The sequence below is a fragment of the Lates calcarifer genome, linkage group LG11 (assembly GCF_001640805.2).
Source record: "Lates calcarifer isolate ASB-BC8 linkage group LG11, TLL_Latcal_v3, whole genome shotgun sequence".
NCBI lineage: Eukaryota > Metazoa > Chordata > Actinopteri > Centropomidae > Lates > Lates calcarifer.
This window is the reverse complement of record NC_066843.1, coordinates 19,699,412-19,722,861: the sequence shown is the minus strand read 5'-3', so window position 1 is coordinate 19,722,861 and position 23,450 is coordinate 19,699,412. Positions and strand designations below refer to the sequence as shown.

The 23,450-nt window shown below is 40.2% G+C and overlaps 1 protein-coding gene across 2 annotated transcripts in view; it reads left to right on the top strand.

Moving 5' to 3' along the window:
- The first annotated feature begins 2,494 nt into the window (after positions 1 to 2,494).
- The window catches only part of LOC108898576 (vesicle-fusing ATPase), a 33,771-nt gene continuing 12,815 nt past the window's right edge, over positions 2,495 to 23,450 (top strand). The window contains exons 1-4 of one of the 2 annotated variants that reach the window (XM_018698502.2): positions 2,495 to 2,609; positions 15,986 to 16,003; positions 21,475 to 21,560; positions 23,315 to 23,414. In XM_018698502.2, coding sequence (XP_018554018.1) covers positions 2,598 to 2,609; positions 15,986 to 16,003; positions 21,475 to 21,560; positions 23,315 to 23,414 — 216 coding nt within the window. In that variant the 5' untranslated portion in view covers positions 2,495 to 2,597. The remainder of the gene's footprint in view (positions 2,610 to 15,985; positions 16,004 to 21,474; positions 21,561 to 23,314; positions 23,415 to 23,450) is intronic. The other variant, XM_018698503.2, reaches the window with a different exon arrangement.

Here is a 23,450-nt window from a genome sequence, read left to right as displayed (position 1 = left end):
CTAAACTTTCTGGACAGCTGTGTGTGTCAGTTCAGTTTATAAATGCGGTGCTCAAAACTGACGGAAGCATTTAATAGATAGTGATAGTGGAGAGATGACAGATCATGGTTAGCAAGTTAAATCCTATGGGAGCACTCCACACTGAATACTCACTGTCACTGTCTGAATCAATAGCTTTTAGCCATGGCTCAACTGAACTGAACTGAACAGCTTGCACTAAAGAGACTGAATGTACTACTAATACTTAGGTGCATTTGAATGTATATGTGATCACTTAGCTTAGTTTGAGAAACAAGTGAATGAACTGAGTAGTCAGTGACTGCAAAAACCAAAACAGAACAAAAGAATCATAATCAGCAAAGTGATCATTTACACCTATAGAAAAGTTTCAGGTTTGATTCCCCCATACACCATAGCACCAAATCACTACAGCTTATACTGCGCTTTTAACAGGTATACTCAAAATATTAGTGAATGACAGTTTGTAACCCAAATTCTATGCATGTTAATGAGTCATCAGTTGGACAGTATGTTAACACACACACACACACACACACACACACTGTAAGTTCTTAAATGGTTCTGCAGATAAAGACAACAACTTAAGTTTAAGATACATCTGAAATCTTACTTTAAATGCTGATAATTAATTTCCCAATAGGATAGAAGTAAATGAAGTTAAATGAGAGAGAGAAAAAGACTCTCCACAGGTATTTCATGTAGAAATAATGGATCAGAATAAATCTAATGTAAATAGACAAGGTGATGTACTTGTATGCATTTCTTATTGAAATTCAGAGCAACATTTATTTCTTTCAGGTATATATAGTATAGTAGTAGTTTACTGTGAATCAAACCTCAACTGTCTTCATGGCATCTCCACTCTGCTACATTATTTAAACAGCAAAAATTTGACATTTGATCCAGGTAAGTAGCTATTATCTATCGTTACGGCTGTATGTTTTGTAGTGCTCTGTTTGTCCCTACCCTGTCCTCTCCTATCCTCTCATTAGCTCCACCTGGGGTACCTGATGAGCCATCAGTGAGCAGCACCTGGCGTCAATGAAGTGCTTAAAAGCTCCTTTGCCAGTATCAGAAGGAGAGGCTTCTAGTGTGGGACTGCTGGACATGCTGCCTCTCAGCTTGTTTCTTTGTTGTGTTTTTGACCTTGTACTCTTGATTTAGTCTTGGTTGTTTTGATATGTTTTTATGTTAATAAATGCCATGGGTTTGTCAGTTCTTAAGGTGTTTTCTGTGGCAATTGGGTCAATGGTGGAGTGTTGTGCACCCCATCGGGCCACCCAAGGGTGGGGTGTAACTCTATATTGTTTTCTTTCAGAGTGTCTGCTGCTACAGCCATATGAGCACAGTAGTTGTAGTGGCAACACTGACATATTAATGTTTTAGACTTTCTGTATGATATTTGCTGGTTAAATACTTAGGGATAGGTAAACCTTAAAAAGACACATGGCTGTGAAATATACTGCTGAAATTGTGTCACAGACAGCAGATGAGGAATCAGTGATGGGGCTGGACAGCTATTCTCAAGGCCTCTATCAGGATATGAAATGAACAAATGATCATAGAGCAGAAACTAATTCCATTCATTATGACAGCCTCCAAAACAAGTGATATAGAATGGCTGCACTTAAGATTGAGTGTAGTGTTGTGACACCATTCATATGCGTCAATAAAAAGGCAGAGACACGGTATACGTTTTTTTTCTTTTTTTTTTTTTTCATTCATTTCACTGTGTCGCTGTCCGCGGTGCTGAATTTACTTCACGGTCCCAGTGGGCGGTGCTGCAACTTAAAGGCTCTTATCCTGCTCAGCTGTCAGCTTGATATTTCCCCTATACATGTTGTTCCTGCTGTTCCGTGGTCTACCCTAGATTCCGTTCAGGTGCCTGTACTATGATCCTTGTTCTCGGCGGGATTTTATCACTGCGGTGTAACAGCACAGCCCCCCTCCATGAAGAGACGCGGTCTGTGCAGCGGGGGCGCTGTCCATGGTACTTAAACCGAGGCCGGATATTGACCAAAATATAAGATGTTTGATCGAATATTGATAATAATAGGAGGTGATGAGTGAAAAAGTGGCAATTTTACAAATGACTTCTGCTTATGGTTTCAGTAATTAAGTGCAAGTCAATTCAGATTTATGAGCATAATCCCATTTCAGCCTCAGCGAGGTTCACATATTCACTGTTGGTGAAAAACGAGAGCAGCTCAGTCAAATGGGTGTGCACGTGCCGAGTTTCCAAATGTGCATCGTTATTTGTCGACGTCTCGAGCGCAGCGCTGCCACATTGAGCCACATGTCGACTGTGTTTTGCCCACTTTCGTCAATCTGCCACGTGAGTGTTTCTCACGGCAGAGGATCACGGAGCGATGCAAAGAGGAGTGATCCCCACCTCAGCCGCACGCGAGCTAATGGTGACATCCCCGTCGGCACACTTCCGCTTGAATCAGCCAATCAGAGTGCGGTGCGCTGCAGCTTATATACCCCATCTGCTGCCGAGCTTTTCCGCTCACTGTCCCCGCTGTCCTATGAACCGTTGTCCCGTGCTGCATCCTTGATCTACCGAAACCGTGAAGATGGCGGCCCGGGTAAGACGCATATATATGTTTTATTTATTCTTAAAAAAAAAAAAAAAGGCTATCCCTGTGTTTTTTGTCTGGCAGATAAGAAAAAAACACACCCAGGGTGCAAAATGTCGGGCGAGCCTTGTAATTGCAAGCAGTCTTACTACCTTTTGCGCCTGAATGTCACCGTGTCTACAGTATTTGGTGTTTATTGCACATGATGTTGCAGCCCTATAACCCTGGCATGTGTCAGGAGGAATCATTTCCGCTAAGATTGCATAATAGCTCCAGCATCCGACCCCCTCCGCCTGCTAACTGCTGCCTTCGCTGGGAGGATCGCTGGATAATCCTGGGCTCTGCTTGCCCTTGAGCCGATGCGGCTGCGTTAAAATCGGCCAGTGAAAAGCTTTTACGAGCTATGCATCTGGAACGACAGGGTGGATGATTTTGTGTGGAGAGCACAGATCGGTCAGAGCAGCGCGGCACAACGTGCGCGAACAGCCCCTTACCAAGCACATCAGTCTGCATTTAATGATAGAACAGTGATCGGTGCTGCTGCTGTAGCCTCCAATCTGCGGTCTTTTTTTTTTTGCGTTGGTAAGCTGGTTGGTTTGGTTTGCGGTGGTGAGCTGACTGGTGGACTGTGCGCATATTCCGTTCAGTAGCTGCGTACCACCTGTCGACGTACAGGAAGAATGATGTCAGGTAACCAGTGTCAACCTGCCCTCACTCTCGTCTCAAGCCCCACTGCAGAGGGACGCAGAGGTGGTTTCATTTAGCAGACAGGGTAGAGCTAAGGTCCTGTTTCCCATAAAAAGCCTGAAATGGTTAGGACTGCCATAGAGCAGGTGCTCCACCTGTTTAAAGACAGGCTTTTCCAGATGTGGCCTACTTTTTTTGTTTTGTTTTTGTTTTGTAGCATCTCGAAAGCAGCATCCAATGATTTAAAATGGAACAAAGATGTAATGACTAAGGGCAGGGCAACCAAGTAATTGCCTTTGCTGCACCATTGCATTTACATATTCTGTGGCTGAAGCATTAAATTTAGTAAATCAATTAACTGATCACCTACAGAGGTAGCTTGGTTTTTCATTTTTCAGTTGTCTTCATATCCTTCTATCATGTTTCCTGCATTAAAAAAGCATCCATTTTCACAAGGGTACGTTGTGATGTCCGTTTTTGGTTCTGCTTTAGGACTCCTTCAAGAAATTGTTGGACATTCAGGAAATATGGTCACTTTGTGGAAAAGAGCTGGATGCTCAGATTGACAGCACTCTCATGTCTGTACAGTAAATACGTAGCAACTGCTGCACCTAGTTAGCTTAGCTGAGAAGAAGGCCTGGAGGGGGTAAGAGCTAGTCTTGCTCTGTCTAATAAACAAGACCAAAAGGAGACCAAACCTGTGACACAAACATCCACAATCTTGGAGGATGAAGCACTTATTTCCACCTCTGCCTTTGTGCTAAGCTAAGCTAAGCTAACGAGTGCTAGGCTTAGCTTTATATTTGCCGTACAGAGATGAGAGTGGTATCAGTCTAAACACCCAACTCTCCACTAGAAAGCACGTAAGATTCCTTTAAAATTGAAGCAGTGCAAACCTGCAACCCCTCTTCATATGTTGCACATGACAGTGAGTTGTGATCCCTGCCAGATTATATTTCACCTGAAAAAGCAAGGATAAAAGAATGTCATTTGTGTACGTTTTTTCTTGTGCTGTTAATCATCTCAGGGCCCTTCAGAATTATCTTGTGACCCCTGGAAGGATCCGGATCCCAGATTGAAAACCCGCATTCTGTCACGTTATTCTTAAAATGTAAAAAAAAAAAAAATGTACGTAGTGCTAATAGCTGTAGCATTACACAGCAAGACTGACCCATTGTGCTCATGTTGTACTGAATAAACAGTAAACATAAATCATGTGCATTTATAAATAAGGGTCTACATTTATGCCAGTATGTTCAGTGTATTCCTGCAGTATAAACTCTCAGAGCAGACATGCAGATCTCCATCACCCTTCAGTCTGTGCTTGCAAACTCGATATGAACACCACAAGCGGAAATGACACCCATGGGTTAACACATGCCATTAGGCTGGTGCTTTTATCCAAACAGCCTTGAGCTTCTTGTGCATAGATTTAATTCAGAGTTGTCTCAGTGGAAATGTGACTGCAACACTACACCTACAGATGAGACACTTATTCTGTCAGCTGCACTTTTCTCTAATAACTCTTATAGTGTTTTCACTGATAGAGTGCTGTTAAAAAAGAACAAGAAAAACTATGTATTAAGCTGGAAGGAGTGCTGATCAGCCAGTACACTGAGTCCAGTTTTTGCTGCAGAACCCAGACTTCCTATGGCAGCAACATTTTGTTTCTAAATGCTGCTGCATCTTAACAGTCTGACCACTGGCCAATTTGTGGATGAGGCACAGCACCCAAGGGAGTCCAGTCAATACTGCAATGTGTTCTCATTTATCAGTTTTTAACATAGGGACTTGGATTTACTTCTTTATGTAATTAATTAATTAAAAGGAAAACTGTCAATGCTCTCACTTTAAAAGAAAACCTTGAGGGCAGCTGCAAGGGGGGGCTGGAACCTTCTCGATGTGAGGTGACAGTGCTAATCACTGCACCACCGTGCCACCCTGAATGAATATTGAATTATAGTTCAACCTTAATATTACAAACCTTGCTCTGTATACCTGCAGTTTTATTTTATTAATCAATCCCTCTTTTGTTAGGTAGTGAGTGCTAAATGCTAAATCTGTATTAGACATGTGGTATTTCTATGTCCATGTGTAGGTTAAATCAAACTGACAGCTGTGGGATTTAAGGCCAGTGGACAGTATGGACAGACAGAGAAAATATATCTTGTCACCATCCGTGGTCAAGCACAAGAGGGCTCATCCAGATGTGATATTAGACAGTATTAGAGTGACAGAAATGATGCTCCTGTTCTACATTTAGATATGAATAAAATATGGATCTCATACTGTCTGCCAGGTTAATATAAGATCAGACTGGATTCTGTATCAAGAAATAGAGAAGATATTAATAATGCATCACATTTCCCTTAGAGAGCATACATTTGTGTGTGTGTGTGTGTGTGTGTGTGTGTGCGTGGAAATAGAAGATGCAGTGGTACATTCCTGCTCTTGGTCATCCAGCATGAGTCAAAAGTGTCCAATGGCGTGTTGCCCTGCCCTCACCCTCCACCCCGCAGCTCCAGCAGTTGATACACTCACACACACACACACACTCACATACTCTTCACCCTCAGCAGAACATGTACTGTTGCTGGGTATAATTCAGCTTGTCAGAGAGAGTCAGGACAAAAACATTTCCACAGACTGTGCCAATAACATCACAAATGACTACAAAGGAATAAAATAATGGAGCCCCTGGTCTCCATTACACAAAATCTCTCATCTCATTTATAGGCAATTTTTCTACTGTTGTTGGGGAAAATCTGTTTTGTAAAACTCCCAATTCTCATTTCCAACAGTGTGTCTGCTGTTGAATGTATTCATGAGTTTTCCATGGCCTCTAAGATTAGGTCAGGAAAGCTTTTAGTGGGTAAAGAGAGTGTGTGTACGACTTAGTCTGTGTGTTGAAATGTCTCTGGGACTGACTTCCTGTTTCTGACCCTATTTGTGCTGATTTTTCTCCAAAGAGAATTCATCATTGATGCCAAAATAAGAAACACTGTGGTTTGCCTGATTATGATCTGAGGCTGGGCTGTGCCCTGCTTTAAGCATGTAGCTGTCACTGAGTGTGTGTGGGAAGTTAAAGAGATGCAGTGTACACACGGTTTAACAAGATTCTTCACTTAATTGTTTAAAATATTTTTTTTTTGTCTTTTTGGTTATTACTTACTTACACTGAAACTGCAGGTGTTGATGCCAGATTTGAGGTGAGACAGCTCACAGTTATTGCATATTTAAGGCTGATTAATAGAGGATGGATTTTGATTTAGGAAATTCAGTTAATAAGTGAATAATAGAAACAATAACAACTTGTTGCCAGTGAAGCTTTTAGACATACAGTCTGTATCTTGGAAAGATAACCACCCTTAATTTATCACATACAACACCCTTAAGATTGAGATGCATGTGGGCGATCAGTCTGTCCATCTCAAAGAGGGTCCTCTGCAGTTTGGTGAGATGTTAATGGGTTATTGATCTGCAATGGTAAACGCTATACTGACCTCAGGATTCACACAGGGATTTTCTGTCTTTGCCTTGTGCCCTGAAGTAAACACACACAGCGTTCCTCCTCCTTCAAACACGGAGTCAGTTTAAGGTCAGGAAGGAGTAAAAAGGCTTGGTAAGACATTTGGACAGACTCTGGTTGTGGTGAAGTCTGAACTAGCGACCTTCTGTCTGCTAGGCAGTCTCACCACCAGCCATCTGGCCTTCATAAGCTGCTGGATTAGAGAGGAGCAAGACGAGACTGAAGCATTTAAACTAATGCTCAAGAATAACGTGGTTGAGCCCATATTTACCCAAAACTTACCATACTGACTGATATATGCTGTTATTGCAGGTTACTGTGGTAAGATTATAGTGCTTTTCTTTGTTTTGTTTTTTTATATTTTTTGTGCGTTTTATCAGAAGAAATCCTCTGTATTGTGTTTGGGCAGGACAAGCATTTTTAACCCGTTTCTGCTGGCAGGCATTTCTCTCTTTAAATATTCTGTCTACTGCTCTGATACTGCCACTTACTGTGCTGGACAGTATCAGAGGTAAACAGCTTAACCTGAATAAGAAGTGTGTGGGTATTAACTGGATTACTCTGTTGTGGTTATCAAGGAAACACTATTGTTTTAACTTTGTATGCTTCATGTAGTGAATCTGAAATATAAGAATAATTTAGAAATGGAAATGTAGCCTAGATTGCAAGATTTTATTGACAGTATTCGCAGACAACAGCTGAAGCATCCAGATTCATTTTAACGTCTGATGAATGGTCTCATGCATAAATTGAAATTCTTTTCATTGCTGTCAACATTTATTCATTCTTTCACCAGCCCTGGTGTCAGTGCTTTCAAGGACAACCTGGTCGATTCAATTGTGTCAGAATCAATAGACAGAGCTGGGGTGCTTATGATCCCACAGTCAGAGAAGGGAAAAAAGAAAAAAGAAAGACGCCCACTGGTGTGATGGAACAAGTGAGTGGGCTACAAAATGTGGCAGCTCTGCGGTGTGCTTCTTCATCTCCGTGGTCTCTTTCCCCTTAACGAAGTGAGCAGTTTAGTTTAGTTTAGTTTAGTTCATAATTTCCCTGTAGTTCACCCATCTATTGCTCAGCAGCTTTTCCTAAGCCTGTTATTTCTTCCTCTGCTCCAGTCTCTGTTTTAGCACCCACACACCCAGTTTCAGAGGTAGCAGATTCCATTGTCAGTGTTAGGAGGCTGTTAGACCACCTCTGCACGCTCTGTGTTTGACAAACACATTCATTCCTCCGAACAGCAGAGGAGCTTTCAGCTGTGGGTTGTTTTTTTTTTACAACCCTGATCAATCAACTGCACTTATACCCTGTCAGCCTGGGCCTGCAGCACCAACAAATACGTTTCAGTCATATATATATATATATATATGACTGAAATCTTACCATCAATAAGAGTTGATGGCATCAGTGTCACTACAGGATTTTGTGTCATTAAAATGTGTTTTCTCAGGCAGCACTTGCAGCCAGGCTACAGTACATGTTGTTCCGACAAAGCTTCTCATAATGACAATATGACGTTCATCCACATTGAAATGTTGACAAATGCTTGCATGTAGCCAGCTAATTACACAGAGGCAATTAAAACATTCTGGCAAACTCAGCTGCTGCCTTATGTCAGCAGCAGCTAGTAAATTAGCACATCCAGCACATCGCAAACTGTCCATGGGTCTCCAGAGATATATAATATATGAACTCTCATACAGTCTGTGTGCTGTACCTGAGATGATGTTTCTGAAGAGCTAACGTTAGCAAGCTGACTTTGTCATGTCATGTTTGTCTCTTCAGCAGGGGTCACTGTAGATGGATGGTTTTTGGCAGGTTGTGAGCTGGTCAAAATTTTTTTTGCTATGTTTTTCACAGTAAGGTCATCTCATAGGCCAACAAAAACAGAGCGTATGTAACAACAGCAGCCTCTTTTATCTTCCATGTATGAATGTGTGTGGATATGTGTAGGCAAAATCCATTTGTATGGAAACCTGATATATGTGTGTGTGTGTGTGTGTGTGTAACCTCTGTACATACATACTGTGTGTCTGTGTATTATGTACCTGCGTGTTTTTACAAGTGACTGTGTGTCTACAAATGCGTGTGTGTGTGTGTGTATGTGTACACGAGAAAGAGCGATAGTAATGGTTAATCTGTGGCTGTCTGAATGCAGGGCCTTCCTCTGTGAGCTCTGAGCTGTAGCTATATTTAGAGAGCCACTCTCTGCTGTGGGGCAGCCAACACAACACACACACACACTTGCACTCACACACATTAAAGCACACAGAGGATAAATGGACACATACCGAACAAACAGCAATACCAGCACCCACACCAGCAAATACACATATGCACATACGCTTTACACACTGTGTACTGTAGCATCTTCATGTGAGCCTGTGTGTGTGTTTGGTGAAGACAAGGACAATGTTCAGAGTGTGTGTTGTTGTGTTTTGTCTGCTCTGTCATCAGACTGTCTACAAGTAGACTGAGGAGGTGCAGCCCTGATATATCCAGCTCAATAAAACATGGTGGGGTGAGCGAGTGCTGGCTGATATGGCTTAAATCAATATCACAGTATTAATAATGATAATAATAAAAACAATTCTAAAAATAACTGGACAATATATGAGAATATGGGCTTGGGATGAGTGTGTAAAAATGTTCAATGTAGTGAATGCTGTTTACTGCTGTTTTATTATTTTTGTAAGGTTTAAGTACAGTTTGCTCAGACTCATTAAATTAATTAATAGTTAAACATTGTAATTAATAGCTAAACATTGTGGTAAATACAAGTTTTTGCTTGTTACATTAGAGGACTGATCCCACTCTCACATCTGTAGGGTTATAAAAAGGCTATAGTCAATAGCTGGTTAGCTTAGCTTAGCATAAAAACTGGAAACAAGGGGAACCAGCTAGCCTCCCAGTGCTTCCTATGCTCACTAATTAACATTATATCTTGTTTGTTTAATCTGCAAAAAACTACATGGTAAAAACAAACAAACAAACAAACAAACAAAAAACAATATACATTTTCACAATGGGTTATGCACAAAGCCAGTCTCCCTGTATACCCCTGTTTCCAGTTATGCTAAGCTATACTAACTGGCTGAGGCCTTATATTAACCAAATATGCATGAGAATTAAATCGATTCAATTCTTGCCAAATTGTCAAACTCTTTATGACAGTGGTTGCCAAGGATGCACATTACCAGGAGGATAAATGTGGGATATAACTTGAGTTTACTTAAACAGACATTTATCTTGTCACACACAGGTGTAACTAATAAGAACACTAACTGCTGTACTGCAGTGATTGCTGGAATAGAACCAACATTAAAGTTATTACTTCTACCTGTGCATTGAGTTGTAGCAGGAGCAAGGGAGTGAGTTTTGTTTGGCTTCCAAAGGGGAGCAAACAGTTGTGATGTACCTTCCCATGTGAGTAGTTAGTGGTTCACACAGTACACTGTCCTGAAACCACAAAATCAGCCTTTGACTGTAATGGTTTATATCTTATCATTCATGGACAGAGACAGTACAGTACCTAGTAGGGTTGTAGTTGAATTCTACCATTCATAGCTGTTATAAAGCAGCAGTCTTTCTCGTTTACCGCACTGCTTGTATGTGCAACATTTTGTTTTATTGCAGCAGAAGCCATTGATTTTGCTTGACACAAACAGTAGGTGTCATGTTTTTTAGATAGTGTGGAACAGTCAGGTGCAGTTCAGGCTTCGAAGTGTACCTGCTGATATCTGATGACCTTTAAATGACACTGTAGACTGCTCTCTGCTCTAGCTGCTGGAGCTAATGTTCACTTCACAAACTGACAATTTTACAACAGGAAATGAAAGCAGAAGATTAAAAAGCACTCTACAATACATGATTAATTGGTCTCTCACCAAAATAGCTCCAAAGCTAAACATGGCTGCTGCAGATTATTTGTGGATTGCCAAGCAGTGCATATAATAATAATTTAAAGAAAACACTGCCCACTTTTCTGCAATGGATTTTTGCCTCATAACAATCTTTCTTTACAAGCACAGCCCATTTTTAATATATAAATTGTGATTCTTATTGATGCTTTTCAAAACTTATAAAGACGTGAAAAATATTTGTATTAATACATTTCTTTTTACGGTATTTGATGAATTGCCTCTGAATAACAGACACTCAGGAATAACAAACTGAATAGCCCATAAATCATAGCCCATAAAAAATTACAGCACTGTGTGCCCTGAAACCTTCTTGATTTAATACCATCTTCAACAGCACACTGCTCAGAAATTACTAAGTGTGATTCATTTAAATGGGAAAGTGAGTTAGCTCTTATTAATTCCATAAAGTGCTCAGAGACGTCTAATGACAGATACTGAATGCATGTCTCTCAGATTTAGGTGCCAAGCAGGAACCAATCACAGGCTTCGATGCTGACTTTGAGTGTTTTCTATCATTTAGAAGTGTGTTTGTGCTCAGCCTTTGTATATATTACTGTGTAAATTCCAAAACACAACTCAAAGCTTGAAAATGCAAGCAGTGCTGATAGACTCAAGTGCAGGACTTGGCTCATATTTCATTCACTTGGATGGAAAATTCAGACTATAATGGCTTCAAATCTAATTGCAGTGAAGTAAATGCAATAAATCTGTTTGATATTGATTTTTCTGATTCTGTGGCAAGATCACAAAGCTAATTTGAACTCAGAGGTTGAGATGTATTAGTTTAAGTGACTAAGATTAAAAGTTTGTAGGTTGTGATTATTCATTTATTTATTTTCAGTTGTTTCCTCATATGAGTGAATGAGTTGAGTGTTTATGTGTGCTCCTGTGGGTGCGGACAAAATAAAGAAGAACATATTTTCCTATAATGGACTGACTGTGATATAATCTGTCACTGCTTTCTGTCCTGTGCACACTCATCACATTACTTAGCAAAATATTAGGTTTTCTAACATGTAACCAAACTGACCGAAAGTCACTTTTATCCTGTATATTTGAGTAAATATGTATTTAACTGTAGTTGTGTATCTTTAAATTATGTCAGGAAAATTGAAAAGAAAATTAGGAAACATTTGAAATGGCTAAATTCCACAACAAACTAAAAATCATGTTTTACTACTGTAAATCCAATACACACCCTCCTTTTAGTACTGGTTTGGCTTCCACCAACTCAGCTCTTTATGAGCTAGCCGCTAACATTGTCCATCAACTAGGCAGTAAAGTTGCAGCTTGAAAAACCAAAACAATGAATTGATGCTAAAAAGCTCTATAGAACTGTGGAGAACTGCTGAGTTGGGTGATAATTCACTGTGGGTTTATCACTGTGAGCAACCCCTTTCATCCATTGTTCAACATAGCAATATACAGACAGGTGACAACTTAAAAGAAAAGCCAACATAAAGTGTCTTAGTTAGTTGTTGGGACACCACAAGCAGCTATAACAGCTTCAGTGCACATCAGCAGTGACTCTGCAAGTCTCTGGATCTGTACTGGAGGGACTGAACACCATTCTTCCAAAGGATCTTCCTTCTTTTGGTGTTGTGCTGATGGTGATGGAAAGTGCTTGAGAATGTCAGAATCTCCCATAGCTGCTCAACTGGGTTGAGATCTGGTGATTGCAAAGGCCATAGCATGGGATTCCCATCATTTTCTTACTCATCGAACCATTCTATGACCCCTTGTGCCCTATGGATGGGAGCATTACCAGCCTGAGAGAGACCACTTCCATCAGCTTAGAAATATTTCATCATTAGATAAAGGTGATCACTCAACAACTTTGTATTGATTTGCAGTGACCCTTCCCTCCAGGGGTACAAGTTGACACAAACCAGCAAAAGCCAGCAAAATGCCAGCATAACAGAACCACTGGATTCCCTCACTGCAGGGATCAAGCATCCAGGCCTGTAGCATTCTTGTGGTGTACACCTCACATGCACTCACCAACACAATATGGTGAGGGACAACTAACCAGAGCATATCACTTTTTTCTCTGTGGACCAGTGCGCATAGTTTTTGCACCACTGAACTCTCAAACATGCATTCATCTTTGTAATGATGGGTTTATGCAGTGCAACACTGCATCACATCCTGCACTGACATTCTTAGTCACCTAATGAAGAATGGCCGTAAGAGTTCCTTACATAACTACACTCACTGTCATCAACTGTGTGCAGATGTCTTTCTCCTAGATCTAAATGCAGATGTCACTTTAGTCACTGTTCCTATTGAAGCTCATGTCATTTGTGCCCCAACAATGAACCTCCTCTCAGAGTTACCTGGACCCTTTGTCTTGCCATCTCGACAAAAGTGTTTTCTCTTAATTTGTCACCCATCTGTGTCATAAACCCTCAGCTCTGAGGCAGCATAGGCTTCATCACCCATCGACTGCCAGTGCAGACAAGTGACTGAATACACCCCAGAGGCACAGCAGGATGAATAATTTAATGGGATGCTGGAAAAAGAGGAATATTTACAGTGAGTCGGGGGGGTGGTGCTGGGAGTGACCGTTCAGTTATCCTGCCACTCCCTGCCTCTGCAGTGTTACACGCAGCACACTGTCAAACAAGAGAAGCTCTGGGGCTCAAGGGTGGGATGATGACGAGTACATAGATTTTATTTATTATATTTTTTTATTGAAATTTGATTCAGGGTTTTGAAATGATGATGAGTCACCAGAGAAATTTGGCTGGAAGATAATGATGTTTACTGAAATGAACACAATAACTGATTTAATGAGGGCAGCTGAAATCATTTCACAGAAAGCACTGGGACAGTTTTTTCACTACAGACTGGAGATCTGTTTGAATTAAACAGAAGAAACTGAATGGAAAGGTGATTTTTTTTTTTATGTGGGGGCGACTGTTGTAGAAGATTGTAGAAAAACTGAGCTTTTCAAAGTACACATTACATAACTTAGAATACATTTACAGAGATAGCTGCACAGAAGCAGCTTTGAAGGAAATAAAAGAAACACCTGAGCCAACAGATGTTCTCATATCAGAGGTCCAGACAAAACAGAGACATTGGCTGAAGCTGTATTTTCTCCAAGTAAATCAAACAGAGAGACTGAAGAATCTTTTTATTATCTCTGCAGCCAAACTGCAGTCACAGCACACCCTCTCACAAAGCAGGAGTCTATTGTAAATATTTTCATTATGGAGGAAAGGAAAGAAGGACAGAGGAAGGAAGGAAGCAATGAAAACAGATGGATGGGCAGAGAGAGGGACCCATCTCAATGTCACGGGACCCTGGAAATATTTCAGTGATTATTCATAGTTATTCACAAATAACTGTGATTTTTTTCTCTCTGACAAACTAGAGAAGTGATTGGCAACCTTGGGACCTCCCCAGAGGTTGCCGAATGAATCTAAATGGTAAATGGACTGTCCTTTCTCTAGTTGTATTAACCACTCAAAGGAATTGCATGATGCCAAACAAATCACCAGTATGTTTACATTTCCTGGTTTGAGTTTTAACTCTTTGGGCTTCTAAGATTAAATAAATTATCCAACACAGCATAGATTACTGTGCCTGACCAAGAAACAGTCAGATTTTGTTACCTTTAGACAGAGCCAGGGTAGCTGTTTCCCATTATTTCCAGTCTTTGTGCTAAGCTAACAGACTGCTGGCTCCATCTGCATATTTACTGTACAGACACGAGAGTGGTATTAATCTTATGTAACTCCCAGTAAGAGTGTATTTCCAAAAATGTCAAATACAATGGTTTCATTAAGTAAAATAGCTCATCCAGGACTGTATGAGGTGTATTGGTATTGTGCTGGCTACCAAGGATGATCAGTACTGTAGTTGTGCAGTCAGGCACAATGAGACACCTTACACTTTGCTTCAGTTGTGATTTATTGATGATTTGCAATTGATGCTGGTTTTATCTAAAAGAAAATAGGTAACACTGTCATTAAATTAAATACATAGGAACTTTACTCAGTCAAACCATTGCTGCCAGGAGTGCCCAGGGTTCTGCTGCAGGGATAACAAAGGCATTTATAGAGGCTCTGACAAGCCTGACTCCTCCTATTTCCTGCTTTGCTGAGACTTCTCCTCCTCCAGGCCTGCTCTCCACCACACATTACCTGAATCTGTGATTCAATTTCAAGCATTTACAATACCTGGTAATAGTTATTATAAAATGAGAGTGAAAATGTGGTTTTTATTCTTTCTGTGCCTACAAAAGATGCTTCCCTTTAAGTTCCACAGCTGGTGATGAAGCAGGGTGTGTCCCTCTGTTGGAGGTAGCTCAGAGCTTCCTCGAGGCAAAGGTAGAAACCGACCAGAAAATAGAGCAGGGAGGCAAACAGTGAATTCATGTAAGACAACTGATGTTGATCTGACTACTTGTTAAAAGCTTTCTGTATTTCTTCTGACATTGTTCCACTACCTGTGATGTTTTGTCTGTTTGAGCATGCCAGTTAATGCAGACTGATCCAGTCCTAACAGTACAACAGTACACAAAACATAAAGCAATAACAGGACTAGTACTGGTGTGAATAAATGCCCTTACTATACCATAACCGAAATAAATTCTAATTCACAAATATGGGATTTTCAAATGTATTTATCAACATTGACTAATTCATTGATTGAAATATGTAATTAAATCACCTAAGGGCACATCACAGTAAAAGTTCCCAGTATCCCCAGTATGGTCATCTTGATGTTATTTCCCCTTTCATCCAGTAACAATAAACATTCACCCATCAGAGCACAAAACCAACACATTCTTTTCTATGTATCCATGTATCTTACCACAATAAGACAGTTGGCACTTTGTCTCTAATGTGGGGAAGATGAACCCTGTGATAAACATAACACTGTTTGTTTGGCATGGCACGCTGCATATGACTCACATCATCATACCACTACCAGATTTGGGGTGTAACTTAGAACTGGAAAATGTGTAAACATGGAAGTTGGAAAAGAAAAAACATGTTTTTCCAAAAAAAAAAAAAGAAAGAAAGAAAAGAAAAACAATTTTGAAACTGCTCAAAGCAAACCCCCAGCTCTGGCCTGCATGCACCTGTCATCATCCCAACTTGCAACTTGAATGCACCTGTCTTCGGCAACAACAGCTTTGCACCTCAGCCTCAGCACCTTGCTCCTTTAAGTCCCCCTCTGTCTCAAATACTGTCTTCTGTCCTTCCTCTCTGCTTGCCTACGCTGGCGCCCACAAGGTCGTAATATTTTTCAAGGTATGTATGGATACACACTTGTTGAACTCTCAAAACGAGCTGCCATCTTCCTCATCATGTGGAATATATTTCCTATTTCTGCCCGATAGCGTGCTGACTGTCTGTGGCTCCCTGAATGGAAAGTTGGTTGTATAGAGGATATGCGTTGCTGCTTTCAGCCCCCCGTTGTCAGGCTGGATAGCTGGTTAGCACCTCAGGAGACGAGAAACTATACACATAGCAGCAGCCCTAGAATGTCTGGCACCATTGCAACCCAGTGGCTGAGCTGCAATGTCAAGCTGGTGTCACATGCTGACTGAATGGAAATGCTAACTCATTAGCATCCATTAATCAACTCCCCTGTCGCAATGCAACCTGCGCAGAATGTTTAGTCTCTGAGGCCCAGAACAAAATGGATTTGTTCCATTAGGAGCTTGCCATTTTGATTCAGGTGGCAGGTAGTCTGACAAAGGTTTAACCCAGTGAGGTAGATTGGTATTATAGCACATTAGCTACATTTAAGTTGATATATATGAAATTAGAGATTTTGAGAGATGTGGTAATTACATGTATGCTGCTTTAGGCAACAAATAAAGTGGTTGACAATAAGTTACTACAGAGACTGTGGCCAGTGTGGCATTACTACAGTTACTGTGGATTCCAATGATGAGTTTTCATGGTGTAAAATGACTCTAAACCTGGATGAGAACCATGGAAAACCTGAAAACCTACCCAAACCTGTCATGTATGGTTTTTTTAATTACTATTTTTTTAATAGACCCAATCTGTAAGGGACCTGATGAAAGTCAGCTCCCACTCAGATAGACCCAAGGGCAATTGGACCCAATCCAAAATGCAGTCAACCTGAACACAGTCAAACAGAGAAAGTACGATGGCAGCACCATGGTGATCCACATGTTGTCACAGTTGAGAGAGGTGATCACATGACTTTTCCTCTGGCGCCATCATGAGGCTGACTGATTTACATTTTGAGTGAAATGTCTCAACAGCTATTAAATTTATTGCCAATGAAGTTTGGTTCAGACATTCATGTTCCCCCGGGGAGGAATTGCAAAAAAAAAAAAAAAAAAATTGTGATCCCCTAATTTAATCTAGCGACATCATCTGATCAAAATGACAGGTCGTTAACGTGCTAACAAGATCACCTGAGATGGTGAACACAGTAAACATACATGCTGAAGATCAGGATGTTCACATTGTCACTGTGAGTATATTGGGAGCCAATCAGCAAGTGTGTTTATAGGGCCAACGACAGAGCAGATAACAGGCACTGTAACATGTGCAAACAAACACGTCTTTTAGAGAACTAAGATAGAAACTAGTATTTAGACAAATCTTGGACACAAAATGAACACATTATGATTGGACAGCAGACAGCAGTAGTGGTCTCTCTTGGCCTCTCTGTCTCCATTTTTATTTATTTATTTTTTTCATGAAAACTTTTGACTGTTGGAATCCATTACAACTGATAAGAACCCAAGTGAATGTTCTGTGCTATTATTTGTAAATGCCAAAATTATACCTTGACTCGTTGTCATCTTGCACTAACATGCCTGCTACAAAGTCAGTCACTCCCTTGGAAGTTCCTGAGCCCATTAAATGAGGAGAACTACATGTTGAGCATGGAGGTTCATTCTTGGCCTTGGGAACAGCTGTGTTACAAAGTCGTCTTAACTCCAAGGTTTTACCACAGCTTTCAAATGCATCCATCTGTGAATCGTGAATGATCACGTGACCTGGAATGTCAGTCATATGATAGACGGCCTTTGACACTGGATGCATTTTCTTCTCCTTAGTCTTCCTCAGGTTTTCCCTACAGTTAGATCACATGATGTCAAATAACTGATGAGGACCCAGGTTTTTGCAAGAGTCGTCTTTAAAAACTGTATTGAACAAGGACTAGACACTACAACCCCATTGCTTCTGGATTTAAATTAACCACATTATGAAACTTATTCACTGTTCTCTATGTTACTCAGTTGTTTTCTAAGGCATCCCATCAGTTTGCAGATAACCATGACAATCTTGTATTTGTATTCCAACTATTTCATGATGCTTTTGCACTTTACTTCCCTCTGTATCATCCATATTGATTTTTGTGCCATTCTGCTGTCCCTGCTGAAAGCAATATTTCCTATCTCCATTACCACAAAATGTTTTTCATAATGTATCACATCTGTATTCTGTTCCACAAAGGGAATTGTTTTTCATACCACAGTTTGTGGCACGCCCTTTTCAACAGAAAATGGTTTTGTTTGCTTGTCCATGATTATACTTGAGATATTTGCAAATGAATTTCAGCGAGTTATAAATACACTGATCCCTGGCTAGAAACAAACGTAACAAAATAAGAAGAAAATGCAGACAGAGGGCAGGGTCTCTGCAGATAAATACACCTCCACACACTTCTTGTGGGGGAAAATCCTGTATAATTTACATAATTTATATTTTTGAGGCTGTAATAGTTGTGTTGTTGCATTGGTTTCTATGGCCCATGTTGTATTTCAGCCTTGCTGTGTAAGATGTTTGATGTAAGTACACTGATCAATGATAGAAATTCAGTGTCCATGACAAAATTCCCTTTAGGAAAATAAATATGACTTAAGACAAGAGAGGGAAAGAATTTGATTTTTATCATAAGTGAGGCCCCTTTAAGGCTTTCTGACACATTGGCCTTGCTCTGTTGCACCTATGTCTGGCCTGACTACAGGGGTGCAGGTGATGTGGGCATAATGCCAGCACTGCAGTGTTTTCTATCAGTTTGTCTCTGTCTCCGTTCCCCCAGTTCCTCTGTGGATCCACTGTCTTTCATTTTCTAATACATAGTTGTGTGCAAAATATTACATTGTTTCTATCTTTAGCTGATACGTTGCTGTCTCTATCCCTGTGTCTGACTGAATACCTCAGGATACAGTAATCACTGTGTTTTTTAGGGACTCTACATGTGATTGGTGATTGATGAGAATTTGCTGTTAACGGCAGGTTTATTTTATAGGCACGCATGATGAAAGAGAAACGAGAATTGTTTCAAATCTCATATGTAGTTTGGTGCGTTATCTCGTTTTGTTGGCTTTAGAAAGGATACAAATCAGCAGGCTGTTGTTTAACAAAATCAACATTTTGCTACCAGTGTTTTAATCAATGGTAAGATGATTTGTCTGTTTGTACATTTGGCCAAGAATCAAGACATTACCAAAGGATTGAGAGAATCTGGGAGAGGTGAGCAGGCAAAAAATCGGTTGCTTACTAGATTTTTTCCTGTGATCTGGAATTTTACCCAGATGGTTTTTGTTTCCTGTCCATAGCTTCTCTCCCGTCCAACAATTTAGCTGTTAAAAGCTCTGTATTTTTGTGTCATTTTGGCAGGAAATCAAACTCATAAATGCTGATCTTAAATAGCTGCAGCTTCAGTAGGAGTGGATATTGTGCTTAAATGCCACCTGGTAATGGAAACACACTGAGCACAAGTTGATACCATCGCAGCAAAGTGACCTGATTCTTACCTGCTCATCAGTTCTCCACATTATTTGTCTGAGGCATTTCATTAAAAATAATTAAGGCCAGCTGGTAGGTCACCAGCATGTGTTCCAGATAAAATCTACCAGGATAGATAACGACTTTCTCCACCTTCAGAAGGCCACTGCTAATGCTTGGGTATATGTACTGATACATAGATAATAAAATAAATAACCATTTTAAATGTAAACATAGACCTAGCTTTAAATGTATTGCTCAAACACTGCTTGAATCAATACACATCAAATAGGGAGCACAGAGGAGACTATCAGTGTCCACAGTGAGCACAGGTATGATGTATTTGCTGTAAAGCCTCGCAAGAACAAATGACTTAAAACACTTTGTGGTAGAGTGTGCCTCTGATGGGACAGAGCCATTCAAGCCTGTGATAAATAAGCAGCTGTAAAGCATGATTTATTGTCAGAGGCTCCGCCTGATTGCTTAATACAGCTACCATGGTTACCACATCATGTGCTCAAGCTGCAGAGATGTGCATTGGAATTTCTTTATCTGCTGAACCTCCTGGTTGATTTTTTGTACCTGCAGCAGGTATGGTGGTTCTGCACAGGCTTTTCAATTTGTTTTGAAATGAGAACGTTTCAGTGTGTCTTTGACCTACATGAGCAGGAAAGATGGTTTGTTAGTCAGTCTGTCAGACCTTCATCAGAGCATACACAACTCAACAATGAGCAGAGATATAAAGTCACCTTCCAATCATTGGCAGTACGCACTACATCTGTGTCACCCCTGGTGGTTTAGAAAGGCATGGAGTCCGGTATGTATAGAAAAAACATTACTAAACATCATGCAAAACAGTAATCCTATAATCACCATATAATCAGCTTCAAAAAATATATATATCAGTGATATCCAGATAAAATAAGAGAAAAATCTCAAAATAGAATACAGAGCTATGGAGGGATATCAGGCATAGGCCGTCATAAACCACAGATCTAAAGATTCTATGACAATAACAAAGACAAAAGCTTACAATACAAAAGTTAAAAACATGTAGAATGATAAGAATCTTACCCTTGGTGTAGCTTTGAGTTGCAGGATATTCTGAAGCACAGTTACAGGCTAGAGAAGGATGGATTTGATGCACAAGTCAAATGCACAAGATTTATGTCCAGTTTGGCTTTTCGGCACAGTTTTAATGTCTGTTAAACTATTCCAAATATTATTGCCAATCTGTCTATCTCTTACCATCTGGTGATTACAGCTGCTCATCAGCTATTTCACATCTTTTCTCCATCGCTTCCTTTGGTAACACTGACAGGTTTCCTCTAATGATTCTTCTCTCACGTTGGGAACTTTGGTTACAGTGATACAGTGATTTATGTTCTTTTCAGGCATCGGTGGTTCTGTTTTTCCTGAACCTGTTCACTGCCTGCCTGGCATGCTGCAGATGCCAAATCCATCTTAACAGTTAACCAGAATATTGCTGCAGAGGTGGTAATATTTAAATATGACATGAACCATTTGTGAACAATTTCCACACACACTGTAACACACCATTTTTTCTGTGCTTGTCACTCCAATGGCTGAATTGCTGTTTGTAAATCTATTGTTCAATAAACCAATTAAAGCAACTGTGAGTTGCATTGTGGGTGATGTAGGCACCAGGTTTTGACAAAAAAAAGAAGAATGTGTGGAATAGAAAAGATGATATCCCTGGTTCTGCTGCATTGATTTTGATCCTGATACTTTTTAACTGTCCGTGGTGAGTGCAATGTTAAACTGCTGCCGCACTCTTAACATCCAGAATGCACTTAGTTCAGAAATCATCCAACAGTACCGCACAAGTGAAGCAGCAACAGCTTCAACAAAAGTGGATTTTTGTTACAATGGATTTTTTCCCTCTGATGTGATGTTTCACAAGCCCAGAATTCATGTTTGGTGTCCACTGTTCTCCTCCTCCTCCTCCTCCTCCTCCTCTGTCCCTCTCTTCATAGACCATGCAAGCGGCGCGATGCCCGACAGATGAGCTGTCGCTGACTAATTGTGCCGTGGTGAGCGAGAAAGATCTGCAGTCAGGACAGTGAGTAGTCATTATCGCCTATTCATCATTGGGTTTTTCAATATAGGCACCTACCTGTGCATCTCTCCAGTCATTTTCTCATCTATTCAAACACCCATCCATCCACCCACCTTATCACCCATCATTCATCCAGAAGGTCTCTGTCAATAATCTGATGTGAGGCTGCACTGACATGTAGTATGTGATTATCATGATTATTTTGCTTTACATTGTAATAATGATAATTAAAGCTGCAGGGATTTGATGTTTATACCTACCTTTTCAGCCTGAATCACAAAGTGTCAAAGTAAGCTTTGGTAGTCTTGATTTCATACTTTAAGACGAGGAAAAATAAAATAAAACTGATGCTTGCAGTCTAACAATTCCTCAATACTAAAGAACAAAATACTTTCTTTGTTTTGACATTTTCTGTTATCGGATCCCTGATGAGTAAATTGCCAGTTAATGCTGCAGTACACCAATGCATCATTTAATCTGCATCCCCTACGCATGCGTAGGCAATTTAAACACAACACAGGAATGGTGGACTCTGCCAGAACCAATTAAAGCTACTCCATAGATAGGCAGTGACAAAATACAAACGCATTAAAAATCTACTGCAGCAAAAAATGCAGAGCATTAATAGTATGAAAAAAGGGTTTGATATAATGAAAATCTAAAGGATAATAACTTAAATCAGTGTTTTGGGAGGTCTTTAGTCTGTCATACTTTCACTGTAAGGGGTCATTATCCATATGAGTCAAACAGAAACTTAAAAACTCAAAAATATTCCCACTATGCTAATTGCTATAGAGGCTGGTAATACTGCACTTTCAGCTTTTTAACTTAACATTTATCTATAAATGAATGCAGCACAGGTTTGTATTAACTCAAGCTGAAGGTTCAGACAGTTATCGCTGCCATTTGGATTCACTAACATGTAAAATACTTCAGTGTTAATCTCAATCAATCAAGTAGGAAATTACACAAACCTTTATTTTCTCAGTGTGTGGCGCATCTCGTCCCCGTCACACAGTTTGGGGCCACTGTGAAATAAAAGCCTCTCCAGTCTGTTTTGCCTCTGCAGCATAATTAGCATTCAAATACTTTATGTCACTGTGATCCTGCTGCATTTGTCTCTGCTGCAGCAAGAAATGTTGCTGATGGAAATTAATGGGATTGAGCTGCTAATAAAAAACAGAAGCTTCTAATGGATAAATAAATAAAAACACACTGGAAAAATAACATCATGTAGAGGTTAACTGTATCCAGATGCTCAACATGTATGCACTTTTTGATGTGCATGTTAGTTTCCTTTCGGTCACTACACACAAGAGCACAGTATACCTATTTTAAAGTAGAAGCTACCTGACAGGTCTTAAAATAAATGTGTCATCTCAGTTTATCCTGTGAATATATTTTATTGCCATGGCAACTATCTTCATCATTTAGTGCCACCAAACAGTAAACAGTGGTGTTGGTCTTGCAGTGGTGCATATGCTTCATTAAACCTGCACTAATCTGTATTTTTTAAATTAACAATGGAACAAATGACAATGTGTAATGAGGAAGGAGTCACTCATAGCGACAAACACACAGAGAACTGTCACCCCCTGTGGAGATTTGGAGTCTATTTTGGATGATTGCCTTGATTTTTCAACAGGCAGCTTCTTACCCTGCAGACAGACAAAGTCAGTGACAGTCATGTGCTCGTCACAAGAAGAAATGATGAAAACATGTAATGATCAGGGTCCAACTGTCTCCTATCTCTGTAGACATGTGACTGTGAAGACAACACCCAACCACAAGTTTGTGTTTACAGTCAAGACCCACCACACTGTTGCACCTGGAAGTATCGCCTTCAGCCTGCCTCAGGTACCCACACACACAGACACACACACTCTCACACAT